The sequence below is a fragment of the Melozone crissalis genome, unplaced genomic scaffold (genome assembly GCF_028551555.1).
Source record: "Melozone crissalis strain CALT ecotype California unplaced genomic scaffold, PUWL_Pcris_2 ptg000061l_1, whole genome shotgun sequence".
NCBI lineage: Eukaryota > Metazoa > Chordata > Aves > Passeriformes > Passerellidae > Melozone > Melozone crissalis.
In genome coordinates, this window is record NW_026535839.1 from 11,364,443 (window position 1) to 11,378,652 (window position 14,210).

The window sequence follows — 14,210 nt, forward strand, 5'->3', positions numbered from 1 at the left end:
GTTATTGCGTTATGCATGAAATGCAGTCACAAATTTACTGTGTGAACAAAGAGCAAAATTTTCACTTGGAGAGTTAATCACATGAGGGAAACCTGCCTCTACATATTGCAGAGTCTGAGCCTGGAGGCAGTGTGTGAATGTACACAGCTTCCTCGCAGGCAGGGTGTATTGCAAATCCCATCCCAGGCTCTGAAACTATCCTTTCTTATTTGAACCAGAAATAAGCATACGAAGTGCTTAAAAAAAAAAGTCAGAATATTAGCCTATTAGTTCTCAGAACTATTCTCCTCCTATTAGTATCATTTACTATCAAATGGGGGGGAATCAAAAATAAAACCACAGAAACTTGTAAGAAAATTACTCTTTTGAAGAACAAAAAAATTAAAAAATATATTTTATGAAAAATAATCTAAATAATTTTTTAGTACCCTGAAAAAAACCATTTATACTCTCTAGTCTCTTTGAAAAACTCGTACACAGATGAGAGGTAGTATGGATGCAACAGATGTGGCTTTTGCTTCTTGAAAGATTGTGTCAAACAATATTGGGGATCTGATCTAGTAAAAGCCATCAAGAATTTTTACTTTTTATACAGCTCTTGTGACTGCTGTTTTCATTACAAAAAGAATTCCACAGTGGAATAAGTGACAAAATACTTTGTCTAACTTTTTTTTCTACTATATATTTTGCTATTTTGTAAAAATAAACCTCAATGGAATGAAAAAAATATCAACTTTTTAATTCAAGAAGCTTCCCAAAGAAAAACAGAAATTTTCTAGTTTTTCAATGGAAATCACCCTAAAGCAGGAAACATTCAAGAGTGTACTCAAACTCTTAAAGTGATTGCTATGAATTTCTTTCCTTTAGAACAGTGCATTAAGGAAAACAAAATGTGAAATGTTATTGCCTAATCCAGACTGAGAACACACCCTGTCAGTACCTCTTGTACAGAAATAGAAATGCTCAGATCCCAACTGCTGAAAGAGGTACAGAACCTTTAACCAACAGCAGGAAGTATAATGCTGGAAAGATGAAAACCTGGAAGAAATCACACAACTCCACATGACTATTTCAGACTAAGGTGTGTACAACTGACAACATTCACCTGCACCATGTATATACATAAATATATATATACACACACATATATATATGTATATACAAACACCTTTATGTATATGTTGCCTCTTGTCTCCCTGCCCCTGCACTTTGTAATTGCTCTCTCACTCTCCCTGCCCTGGAGAAAGGCAGGGCACCACTGGCTTCCTTCAGCCATCTACAGAATTACTATTTGGGCAATCAATTTTGGCACTTTGGACAGATTCCCTTTCCTCAACACAACCCAGCAGCATTTACCCTTTCAGTGCTGATGCATTTTTATACTGTCTCTACATTCCTCTATTGATCCCAAACACAGTCACTGCGACTGAACATATGTTCTCTCTTTAAAATACAAACTAGTGCTTCTTGCTTCAGCTTCTGTGCAAACACCCAACCCCAATATTATCAGTCAAAGGTTCAGTTCTTTCAATAAATAAAAGGAAATACCTGAATATGGTTGGGAAACCTCTGACCATCATCATCTTGGAAAGATGATAGGCACTACTTGTTTTCAAGTTTACACATTTAAAAAGTAAAGTGTATGTGTTTCATAAGCATGATAACTTAGTACACTCTTTCAGTGTATATGCATGCCTTGGATATGCACTTTCCCTAGAATGGCATGTACTGCTGTTGAAATTAAAACTTGTTTCTCAAATGCTGCTCTATAATTTGTACCACTAAACTCAAATGGCCATTGGGAAGTAAAAAAAAAAAAAAAAAAAGAGCGAGGGACAATGAGACAGAAATGATTTTCAAAACGCAATTTGCCTTTACACTCAAAATGCACTTATATTTTGATAAGGGGATATGTCCATACTGCAACTTAACAGATATATGGTTTAGCAGATACAACCAAAACATTATAAAAACAGACCATAGAGTGGGCCAGCAACTAAGGTGTTTTAAAATAACTTTTTGTCCTGAATAGAATTTTTCCGAGTCCCACTTTTGGCTGTACAACAGATTCGAAGAGAAAATCCAGTTCTTTCTTCCTGCGTGGCTTTGTTTCTTAGTTCACATAGTAAAGCCAATAGACGATGTTGAAGAAGGAAAAAACCACGGGGAAGAAGATGCGGGACCATCGATCTATGGCATTGACATCAGTCAAGTCAGGGATGGTGATTTTCAGCTGCGACGCGCGCCTCCGTAGCCGGCTCTTCTTCTGTGCCACGTGCCGCTCCAGCGCGTTGCGCCCGAAGCTGTGCCGGGGCAGGCCGGCCTTGCGGTACTGGATGCTCGAGGTGTCGTAGGCCAGCATTGTGCTCCTAGGGTCCCCAAGCCCCATCACAGCCTCCGAGGCAGCCATCTCGTTTTTAATCTCCAGCGTGCTCAACAAGATGTTTTCGTGTGGGTCCATCTGTAAAAAAAGTAAGGAGGTGGATTTAGCAGGAGGGAAAGGAAGCCCGGTCAGCTGCAAAATGAAGCCATGCTGGTAAGGGCCGTATCTAGCATTGCTAATTGATTGGATGTCAGCCTGAAGGACTCCAAGCATAGCTGGGATTATATTTATTATCATTTATTTGTGGCCTCAAGGAGAAATAGGGCCAGTATAGTATAAAGCAATAAATGGTATTTCCCTGGACCCGATGCCCAGCAAGCACAAGCAATACCTGGGAACAGAGAACACACTCAGGTCCTGAATGGCATTCTGTCATTGAGTAGGATATCTGGGGCAAATATTGGAATTTTCAGGGGTTTTGGAAGGAAATCAAATGGGAAAAGATCTGCTTTGTTTTGGTTTTTCTTCTTTCAAACGAAAGCTTTGGCTCTGACATAAACTTCCATTATTCACAAGGTCTCTCTGCCTCTGTGCATGAGGTACAGAGCACTGCACAAGAGAATGCACATTTTAGGTCCCCATATTCCAAACAGGAGTGCTGGTTACTTGGGGAAAGGCAATGGCATAGTCTGGCTATAGCTATGTGGAAACTCCATGCCCCAGTACTAACAAGTTTCTTCAATACAATGCATGCTGTAATAGCATGCTGCTGTAATAGCAGACATCTGCAATTTCAAGCAAGGGGAAAGATATGCAGAATGTAATCACATCAAATGTACATTGAACAGTTGTTTCAATGGGTAGATTTAGCTGCTATGCATTTTTTAAAGCAATTCAGTGAAAAAAAAAAATAAAGCAATATTGTAGAGAAATCCCTCAGACAATCAAGAGGATTTCAAAGATAAGGAACTCAGTTCCACTCCTAGGCAATCTGGAGAAGATCTGGAGTGTGGAAGTAGATTTAAAAAAGAATCCATTTATAGAAAACAAATAGAAGTTATTTAGGGAAGTTCTAATTCTTCTCTGCCTTTTCTCTAAGCATATATTTTGAATTGTGTGATAACAGATTATAATTAACTAAAAGTTCTTAAAAACAATAATAGCTAATGAGAAGCTAATTAATTACATTGAATTAGTGATGGTAGTGCAGATACACTCCAGGCCAATTAAGAGAAAAAACTGTCCCAGAGATCCTTTAAGAATAACTCAGCCACATTATTCATTTTTCATGTACAGAATATATTCTATGATTATTACTCAAAGTGCAAAAACTGTGACCTTTGTGGATTTCTAAACAATAACAGGGTATTAGTATATTCTGTAATATTTAGAAACTAGCTGTCAGCAGCTTGTACCACCCTGCACTGCCCAATGCAGACTGTTTATCATTATTAAACCCCCTGTGTAATATTTACCATGGCAAGATGAGAGAACTGGGTTTAAACCAGTAGCACCCTCTGCCCAGTGTTCTGAACTGAGAAGTCACTCACAAAGGTACTTTGGACCTACTGAAACACTGTCATTTGAGTGATTACATCTGTTCAAGTGATGCAGAAAACCTACTGTTGCTGAGATGACAAATTTCCCTCTCTTTTTTCTCCCCTATCTGTGTGAGTTTGCACCCCTCTATTTCATTATATTTTAATCATAAATCAAATGTCATGACTCAATCTGAAAAAGACAAAATCTTTCTTTTCTGTTAGCTTTTCATAAGAGCCACATGATATTTATGAAATTCATAGTGTGGGAAATCAATCTTTACTGGAAAAGCACTGGAAAAATGTGAAAGTTGAGCTGGAACTCAAGAGAAATTTCTTTAAGAGCTCTGTAGCATGACATTGAAAACAGTGAGGGAGCAGTGCTTCTATCCAGGAAGGCCATCAAAATCAGTTCTCATCTGCATTGGACAAGTAATAGTAGTATTCTGCTATTGTAATTCAAACAAAAACAAATATCTGCAAAAGCTTTCAAATAGGTCTATTAAACTTCTCAAGATGGATTTAAAACATTATTTTCTAATGAGTGTATTTATTTGGAAAATTCTTTTCTGATTTTTGGGGTAAATGAAAGGGGACTCATTTTTGTTATTAGATCTCAGACCAATCATAAGACTCTCAGGGTCCTAAAAATAAAACAATTAATTACAGGTACTTGGCATTCATTGATCCCAAAATGTCTAAAATCACAAGAGGTAAGTTTACTACATGAGGGGTGCAAAGCCATTTGGAAACTACATTTTCTTTATTTTCATATAACCTCAAGTAAAGAAGTTTTAGTTCCTGTGACATCAGGGGAAGTTGGATATAACATCCACTAATGTAATGGGTTTACCCTTTAGCCCAGAGCCTGGGTTATTTTCACCTCAATGTTGTGCATTCTAGGATACTATTTTTGAAAATACTTTAGTGCCAAAAATTTTTTCACATCTTAAATCTTCTTAGGATGAATCTACTTTAACCATTTTATCCTTCTGATCTGCAATGATATTAGAAATTTGAGTGCTCTTTACATATTTGCATACATTCTATGCAGCACACATGCAAGAAAGGCTATTTTAGTCTGCCAGAGTTAGACACAAACATGTTTTAGCAGCATGATATCACTCCAGTCAACTTTTTTTCTTAATGCAGCAAAATGCTGCAGATGTCTATAATCTTGGAAGCAGTTAGTAAGATTAGTGAAGCTGGGCAGAAAAAACCATTAAGCAATACTCTAAACTATCTTCTAGGGAAAAATGTCTTCTTCTGTACATATCACACTCATATCAGAGTTAAAGCACAACATTTTTCAATATTCTAAGACTATTTCAGAAGAAATAATGCAAAATACAGTAAATATTAGAGATGGGCGAACCTTCAAGTGTTACAATACCCAGGAAAACACCACAAAATTCAGCTGCTTCTTGAGCAATAATTTGATCCTCCTGCATCTGGAATAATGAACTGACCATAAGAATAAATGCATTTTCTCATATTTTGAAGAAGGGAAGGGAAGGGAAGGGAAGGGAAGGGAAGGGAAGGGAAGGGAAGGGAAGGGGGAATCTAACTCTTCAACCTTTGCCAAAAGGTTCCCTGTCAAATCAGAGAGCTGGGACTCCAGCTCTGGTTTTCTCCACCAAGTAGATTTGCCCAGCTCTAATTAAAACATGCTTTTGTAACGAAGTGACGCCTGAGATAGAATGACAGGGATCTACATTTACTGTAAACAGCAGCACCCATTCAAAAGGATCCCAAAGCGCTTTACAAGCATTAGAAAGAAGAACCACTTCACTTCCCAGTGAAGCCCAATCACCTCTGAGGTGAAATGTGGTGACTGACAGTGCAGAACAACACACTTTGTTTTAGTCGAGGAAATGGAGAATGTTGTAGCCAATTAAAACTATGGGGTGGGTGAGTGGTGGTGGGGAATGTTGGGTAAGCAGAACAGTTACACAAATTGATATTTGCCCAGGTGCTTGGGGTTGAGATGACCACGCTATAAAAAAGTGCCATGGGATCTTTAATGACCATAACCGGTCAAGACCTGAATTTTACGTCTCTGAGGATAAAAACATTAGAAAACAATGAAAGATACCTTTGTTGAATACATTTCTGGACAATGATATGTGCCAATTATTCTTCTGTCCTGTAAGTTAATAAAATCAAGACCAGTTTCCTTAGAGATAAGGCAGCTGTTATCTTTCATTTAAAATTAAAGCACTGTAGTATAATAGTAGGACAAGTAATTAAAATATATAGGGACCTCTAAGCCAACAATTAGCATGGGTACATTCTGGCTTCAGAGGTGCTATTACTGCCTTGCTGTGCTCCTCAAGGTAACATAATGTTGTGATGTAAATGTATTTTTTCCAACTGGTCATTTGACCAAGGAAGATATGATGATATGAAAACAATTATTAAAATTATTCTGGGGGGAAAGTAAGTGTAAAAGTGGTTTCAAAAGGAGGTGGAGAAAGGTTAAAAAGATCTCTTGGTGCTGAAGGATTGTTCAACCATAGAACTAGACTCTTTATGGTGAACAGGACAGTTCAAACTTAATGGAGAAATTCCCAGGACGAGAAAGGAAGGGAGGATGAAGATGAAGAAAAAGCAGCAGCAAGTACTATGGAAATAAAAGGTGAAGGCAGAAGTGGAGGAGAAATGACCAGAGCTAAGCAACCATGCAAGACACTGGGGTTTTTATAAATCAATCTTAAATGTGAACGACAAAAGAGATGATGCAAATGATTCATTTACAGGTCCAGGTCAAACAGAAGAAAAGCTGACTCTGGAGCCTTGAAAGCGGCCATGACTTTTTTGATGGTCTCAAACAAAGGGAATACAGAGGAAAGCATAGAATTGTTACCATTATATATTCTTCCTATTACCTAGAACTCCAAAATGATGGCTTTCTTGAGGAATTCCTCTTACAACAATACATTAGCAACAGTTAAATACAAGAAAATTACAACTCCCACACACATTCATTAGGAATCCTCCAAGGATGACCAGACCTCTGAAATTATTAACTTTCAGTAAATCAGTTCCTTGGTGATTAGGGTCTGCTGCTCTGCCAAACACATCTTTATTGTACAAGAGAAATTTATACTGATGAATTGAAAAGATACAACATTGACATTTCTCCTTTCTCATACACTGTTCATTTTCACCTGTAACCTTCAATGACAGGCAGGAACCGCATTTTATGGTAGACTGGCTCAGAAACTGTGTATAAAATAGAGAGTGGGAATAGAATTCCTGATAAAAAAACTCTTTCAAACAAAACAGTTGCAAATTGAAAACTTACTTTTTATTAAGTAGAGCTGCTAATCTATAGAGTAGATTAAAACAAAATCTGGTGAGCTAAACCATGGAGTCTAAACTGGTACCCAGTCAATTACAAAGATTAAAACCTGAAATATAGCAGTTATACGTCCTGTGAAGTGATATTCCTAAGAAATGAAGACAGAAAAAGATTCCTTTCTCAATGAAGACTTACATGACATATCTAGATATATAATTTAATTTGTTACGGATTAAAACCTTACTATGTATCACAGTTTCCCACCTCTTAAAAGCTGAGGTTTGCTTAGAAAACCAGTAATATTCTATTTGTGACTAGTCTCAGGGGCTCTAGAAAGACCGGATGAAAGTATGATGTGCACTTTACCTGTAATAGGGATCTTCCACCTCATCAGCAAGGTTTGACTTATGGAAGGGAACCCCTGAGCTCTGGGGACAGCCCTGACTACACAGGCAATGTGTGGGAGATGGACAGATCTGTGCAAGCTGCTGCTGGGTTCACTCTGGATGAAAAAACAATTAATGATTTTCAAAAGGCACCTGCCTAAAGTTATAGTGGTATTTTTGACATGATAAGCCAGTCTGCTGAGAGAAGGCTATAGAAATTTTTAAGACACAAATGCCTAATTTCAAAATACCCATATGTGAAACAATGTCTTTAGCAATGCAACAAACACTGCATTTCCATTGTCTGTACAAAACTCAGTTACTGTATACGAAACCAGGCTAGCATGCATTGTTATACACATAAAATCTGGGTCAGACTGTAAAGAGTGCAATTAGAGGACAGTAATGGGGAAGTCTTATAGTTTCAGGTTGTTTCACATGGTTTCAGATCAGAAATTTCAGAGAAACTTTGCAAATTTTACAGAAGGATTTTCTTCAGGTTCTTGACCTTTCAAAGACTAAATATCTAAGCACACCCTGACCCTGCAAGAAACCTGTAAGAGTTAAAGAAAAAAAGGAGGTGAGGAAAAAATACAAGATCTGAACATTGCTCTAAATAATTGTAAATCAATTTCTAGACATCCATTTTTACCTTCTGGTATATGTGACTTCTTGATAATTATCTTTAGTAACCCACCAATAACTTAGTTGCAAGTATTGCAGGATTATGGAGAAACGGTTGAAAATATAAATTCCTGTTAGTATGCATTACTGAAACATGGCATTCTGTACTTAAGGCACTGAAGAATGAGTGCCCAGATGAAATGTGAGAGGCTAAAGCATCTTTGCTTTGATGACATTTGAAAAAAGCCCATGAAATATGAGCTTGTTCAAACCTCTGCACAGAATCCAATAAGCTTGAAGTTTATATCAATGTCTTCTCAAATACAATTTTCAGCAACAATATTTTTACTACTGAGACATTTAGGAGGAAGCACAGGAAGGTGATCTGGGACAGAAGATGTCTGGGGTAGCAATTAACAACAGCTTAAATCCTGTTTCACAAAAACCAAGGTGTTGGGCAATCCAGACTTTTAGCAATACTACTCTGATTAAGTTATTGTTATTTCTTTTTAAAAATATCATCCCATTTAAAAGAATACAATTAATTTTCTTGAAGATAATATAAATGAAGAACACATCAGCAAGAACCTGCATCTCAAGCTGCTCACTTCCATCTGTGACAAAATCAAATTTTGATCAAGCCTTTATAACAATCATAAGTCTCCCATTATGGCATCTTACAAAATACAACTTAGCAGATACATCTAGCATCAAAAATCTACTACAGAAACAGAGCAAAATTGGTTATATAAGAAAGTGTTGTGAAAGATACAAAAAAAATGCATTGAACACACAATTATCACCACAACTTTCAAAATTTCAAGGGTATAATTTGGATATAGCTACGGTTTTGAAATATGAAATAGATGGTAAAAATAAGGTTTTTAAGTTGCTCCTCTAGAACAGCGTCTGTAAAATATACTAAAGATATTTTTCTTGTTTGAAGCCAAATATAATGTGCAAAGAACTGCACAGCACATCCTTGTCATGAGAGTGGGTGGGCTGAATGGCAGTCTACCAGCTCCATCCGTCTGACCATGATATACTCACTCGTCAACAGATTCAGGCTCGTGGTTTTGGAGAACACATAATTCTTGGGCCCAGGCCAAAGACAAACATGTTCAGAGACAGCAAGAGGTCCAAGGATAAAACTCTGGAGAGAAACTGCAACTAATTCAACAACAACAACAAAACTAAAAGAAAATTCCTGAAATCTTTCTATGGAAAAATCACTGAGAAGATTTTGTTACAAAGAAAAAAAAAGATGAATTTCTAACATTTTACAACAAATGTCCAAATTAAAAAAGATCCAGAAAAATATTTCATATGATCAGTTCATTGCTGATTAAGAAGCCTGAAACAGAGACAGTTCCACAGCTGTAGATACTGCAAGGCTCAGAGGACTAGTCCTGACAATATTACAATGACAAGTCTTCTGCTTTAAAATTATAAAAAAAACCCCCAAATCTGACTAAATTAAAATGTGTTGTGTTTCAGGAAATCAATTCACTAAATTTCCCTAGCCAGACACACCTTCTGGACTGCAGGTACTTCACTGTAATTATTCAAGACAATAATTTGTCTTTTTTTGTGTCTTATTTCTTCACAACTTGATCTAATTACCTAAACTGCACTAAGGGATTCTTTTATGAACTAAAAGTTGTGTTTTGCTCGGGGTCACAGGCTGTAGATGCAGTACAAAAGCAAAGAGGAGAATGTGTTTTAAACAAGTGTACCGGCACCGGTCTTACATTAATTAAATATGGCATTCAAAGGAGTGCAACTGGGGAAAAAAGCCTCAACGCAGCTGCCTTGACCTTTATTCAGATGTCATGTGGAATACCAGCACAGATCGTGGAAAATCACCTTCTGACTGCTTCTGCAAAGTGCTGTGAGCCAAAACTGGAACCTCCTCAAATTTCACTCCTATCCAAGCTCTGGTTTGATAAAACCTGCAGAGGCTGGCCAGACACCCTGTGCATTGCTGACTGCTTCATATGCAACTTGTTCCCTGAGAATGCATGAATGGAAATTTAGGAGAAAGGGCAAGCTTTTATCATCCATGCCTGCTTTGTTACATGTTCTTCAATAAACTGCTGTGGAAGGAATACCTTCTGATCCTGGATCAACAATCAGTCCTTGTGCAGCTTTACCTGTACTGCAAACAAAAGGAAAACTCTCCTTGGAGAGAAAGAAAGAGGATGAATTCCTTCACTGACATCTGGACAGTGGCAGCATTAGCTCCTGCAATATAGAGCAGTAAGGATTTGAGACTGAAATTTTAAGAGCTTCCTGTTGCCTTAGTGTTTTAATATCCTGTTCAGTTTATTAACTGAGTCTGTGCATATGACCAGTTTAAAAATCCTCTTTTTACCAAAAGCTTTTACATCTTGTAATGTTATATACACTTACATGCTATATATGCTTACTCATGTTTTATACTACAAGTATGTCTAGTCCATAGGGTATAAAGTGCCATTCTATGTATTAAGTACTGACTGGTTTTAGGTACCTTTGCAATAGTTTCTTCTCCCTGAAGATGCATTATATGATTTCTTCAGATAGAAATGAACAAATATTGCTATGAACTGAAAAGGCCAGTGGCAAGCCAGCAGTAAATCAGTGGGGAAATAAAGGCATTAGCCAAGCCTAATTGTTTTGGAGCACTGCTTTGGAGCAAGGTCTATTATCTCAGGCCTACAGCCCTGCTAATGCATCTTCACACCACAGCCTGAAAATTGAGGAGAGTGACCTTGTCTGTTTGCAGTGCACTGAAAGCCATCACAAGCTGCAAAAAGCCACAGGTACAGATCAGAGCACTCCCTTTGGCTCAGGTTAACACACTCCTTCATCTAACTCACCCCTCCTTTTCTAGAGACATCTATGGATACGACAGATTAAAAAAAAAAACACAAGGCTCTTCCAGTTATTCTCTTGTAAAGTGGTGAAAAGAAGTTTGGAAGCTGTCATGGGAAATGTCAGGTAGCACAGCAGCACCTGAACTGACTGTGCCATTTCCAAGTGTGCTGCTGGAACAGAGGACATTTCTGGCACAATGGACTAGACAGTTCTCAGTGTCCCTGCTCCAAGAGCCCCCTTACATTAGACAGTGAATGTGAAAGTGGGCATCTGGGGAATGAGGATGCTGGGGGAGCCCCATTTCCTTGCTAGATTACAAACTGCCACTCCATCCTTAGCCTACCAGTGTAGTTGAAATAATTAGATGTAATCACTTGTGAAACAGGTGATTGGCTGCTCTTATTTCTCTCAAAGCTCTGATAATGCAACAGAGTTCCCTAAGAGTGAAAGATCTGAGGAGAACTACTAAACTAGTCCAATTAAACTCAGTCAGACTCCTTTCCTTAGTCAAAAAGCTGTAGGGAAAAAAATAGCAGCTGAGACAACTTGAAGGGGAAGAAAGTTACCAAGTGTTTCTGAGGGCAGGTTAAGTTTCTATTTGTCATTGGTTTGCCATCTCACCTCCTTTAGCACCCTTGTGCTAATCCAGATTTAACAACAGTGGGCCAGGAGGGCAATGAATTGCAAAGATACCTTATTTGTTTAAACCCTCTTACCTTCCTAAGCCCTTCATTAACTTTTTGAGAACACTCATATTGTATTCAAATCTATTAAGATGTGTTTAAAGTCATTGTCATATTGACATTCCATGTTCTTGGTAGCCAAATTTTGGATGGAAAAATGCCAGTAGTCTGGCAGCTTCCCTTGTTCATGGCTTGCACTATGAGCAGCACTGTCCCTTTCAGGTGTGCTGACTTTTCAGTACCTTATGTAATAGAAAGAGGTCTGAGTAAAGAATTACTCATTGTTTTAAAAATACACTCAGTATGTTTAAAAAGGAACCTTATCTAAACATGCAGAGGTTAGCAATGTCACTTCACATTTATTTACAGAAAATGACTGAATAAATCTGCATAAACAGTTTTACAAAGCATTGCATAATACGCTGACATTTTTCCCCTCTTTCCCAGAGGGAAATTGCTGTGTTACTGCTCACAATAACCAAGTATGATTGCAAAATTAAAGGTAGTTTTATTTATGTGACTTATGTTATCATATACTTCAGGTTTATTGCCTGTGCATTGGAGCATTCTCTGTGCTTTAAGCTAAGTTGGAAGCATGTAGACTTTAGTCATTACTGCAACTGCATGCAATCCAAAACCACATTTAGTGATGTATTTTACATTATGCAAAACGTAATGCTGCTTCTGTGAAGTAGCAAATAAAATTATTTGAAAGAACATAGCTAAGAAATTCTATGTATGGAATGTTAATTTGCTAACTCTTATAAACCTTGATGATTGAACTATAAAGAAAAAAATTAAATAACATAGAAATAACTTAAACACTACCTGAATGACATATCAGTAAGAATTAGAAGGAGTAGAAATGGAAGAAAGGTGCACTAAATCATTATGTGTTAATGCCTCTGTAAGGTTTGAAATCTCAGTTGAAAAAAGGAAGTATCATATCCTGTTTGTGGGTAATGTCCTAGTGAGGCAACAATATGATACTGAAGAGACTGACCAGGACCTCCTTAAAGAGACAGATCTGTAGCTCTTCCTTTAATGAGAGTCTTCCTGTAGGAAGTGCTCCCTATACTCACAGTGAGTACCATCTCTGCTGCTGTGGAAAAGGATGGCACAAAGCTGCTTTTCCGTGGGAATCACTCTTGTCAAACATCCAGATGGCAAGAAGCACTTCTTTACAGAGGAAGAAGAGTCAGCCTTTCATTTACCATGGTCTTTAAAGTGACAGTCCTGGTTTTACCACTCTAACGAAGGTTTTCTGATCTATCCAGAATAACAAATATAGATTGAATTGACATTGAAAAGCATTTTCACCCGACTTACATCTCAAGAGTAGTCAGTTCATGTACATCGTATTTTGGATCAAATGAGTCAGATGAGCAACTGTAGAAAAATCAGCAGTAGAATCCAATAGACAAATCAGCAGCTTATTCAGCTGGCTGACAGGAAATTTAGTAACACAGGAAAACATATGGAAAATATAGAACTTGGCAGGTGATCAGACAGCAAATGTCTAGAAGATATATCAGACTCATCACAGTGGTCAGCATCAGCAAGCCCATCTAAATCAGAGTTCCAAGATGGAAACATCCAAGGTAAAACTATTAGAAACAACAAATTAAGAGTATATTTAAAAATTAACCAAAAACAACTTGGCTCCTAGATTCTGGAAAAAATTTAAGGGGAATAAATCAGCTCTGAGAGAGCACCAAGAAACTCATTATCTGAGCTGTCATAAGAGAAATTAAACTTATTAAAATGGCTGGGAGTCTGCCTAAGAAATCATTTGCAGCTGTACCAGGCTCTACACTGGAATTGTGGTTAGGTGAATCATCTTCTTGGAGACAAAGCCAAACTTCACAGGGAGAAAATCTGAAAAAAAATCATGACAGTGGCTTGTTTACCCTCCCCTAGTCCCCTTCTATCCCAAAAAGAAACAAGAAAAAAAAAATCACAATGGAAAGAAAAACAGGGTCACAGAGGCTTCTAGACCAAATCTTTCTAGACCATTTGTATGAGGAGATATGATTTATGGATTTCAGTAAAGCCTTTGGTACATTATTTTAAAATAGAAGGGATAACATGTCCCAGATGAATGTATAATTACCCACAGGAAGACAGGTGCATGATATTGGGAAGTCAGAGGCAGGAATTTGGCCCTGTATTTTAATGTATCTTAATCATCTTGAAGAAGCACAGACAATATTAGCATAAAGATTCATGAAATGCAAAGGACCAAAAGGACACTGATGACCATCAACATTCTTAAACACAAAAGTTCAGAGAATGAAAAGATATAACAGTGGCTTACAGTATATATACTATGCTTTATGACATGCTAGGTCTTCAAGCAGACATAGGACACTCCCAGTGTACCTATCCTTATGTACACTTGCAGTACTTTGTCAATCAGAACAGAAGAGACTAAGAAACTTGAGACCTCCAAGGCAAGAAAGGCATTTCAAGACATAAGATGAAACACTTGAA

General features: G+C 37.5%; 1 protein-coding gene across 4 annotated transcripts in view; it reads right to left on the bottom strand.

The window, feature by feature from the left end:
• Positions 1–245: 245 nt before the first annotated feature.
• Positions 246–14,210, bottom strand: part of GABRB2 (gamma-aminobutyric acid type A receptor subunit beta2) — a 135,565-nt gene continuing 121,600 nt past the window's right edge. For 3 of the 4 annotated variants that reach the window (XM_054288248.1, XM_054288247.1, XM_054288246.1), the window contains exons 11-12: positions 5,957–6,007; positions 246–2,461 (exon numbers count right to left, since the gene is read on the bottom strand). In XM_054288248.1, the coding sequence (XP_054144223.1) occupies positions 2,114–2,461; positions 5,957–6,007 (399 nt within the window). In that variant the 3' untranslated portion in view covers positions 246–2,113. The remainder of the gene's footprint in view (positions 2,462–5,956; positions 6,008–14,210) is intronic. The other variant, XM_054288249.1, reaches the window with a different exon arrangement.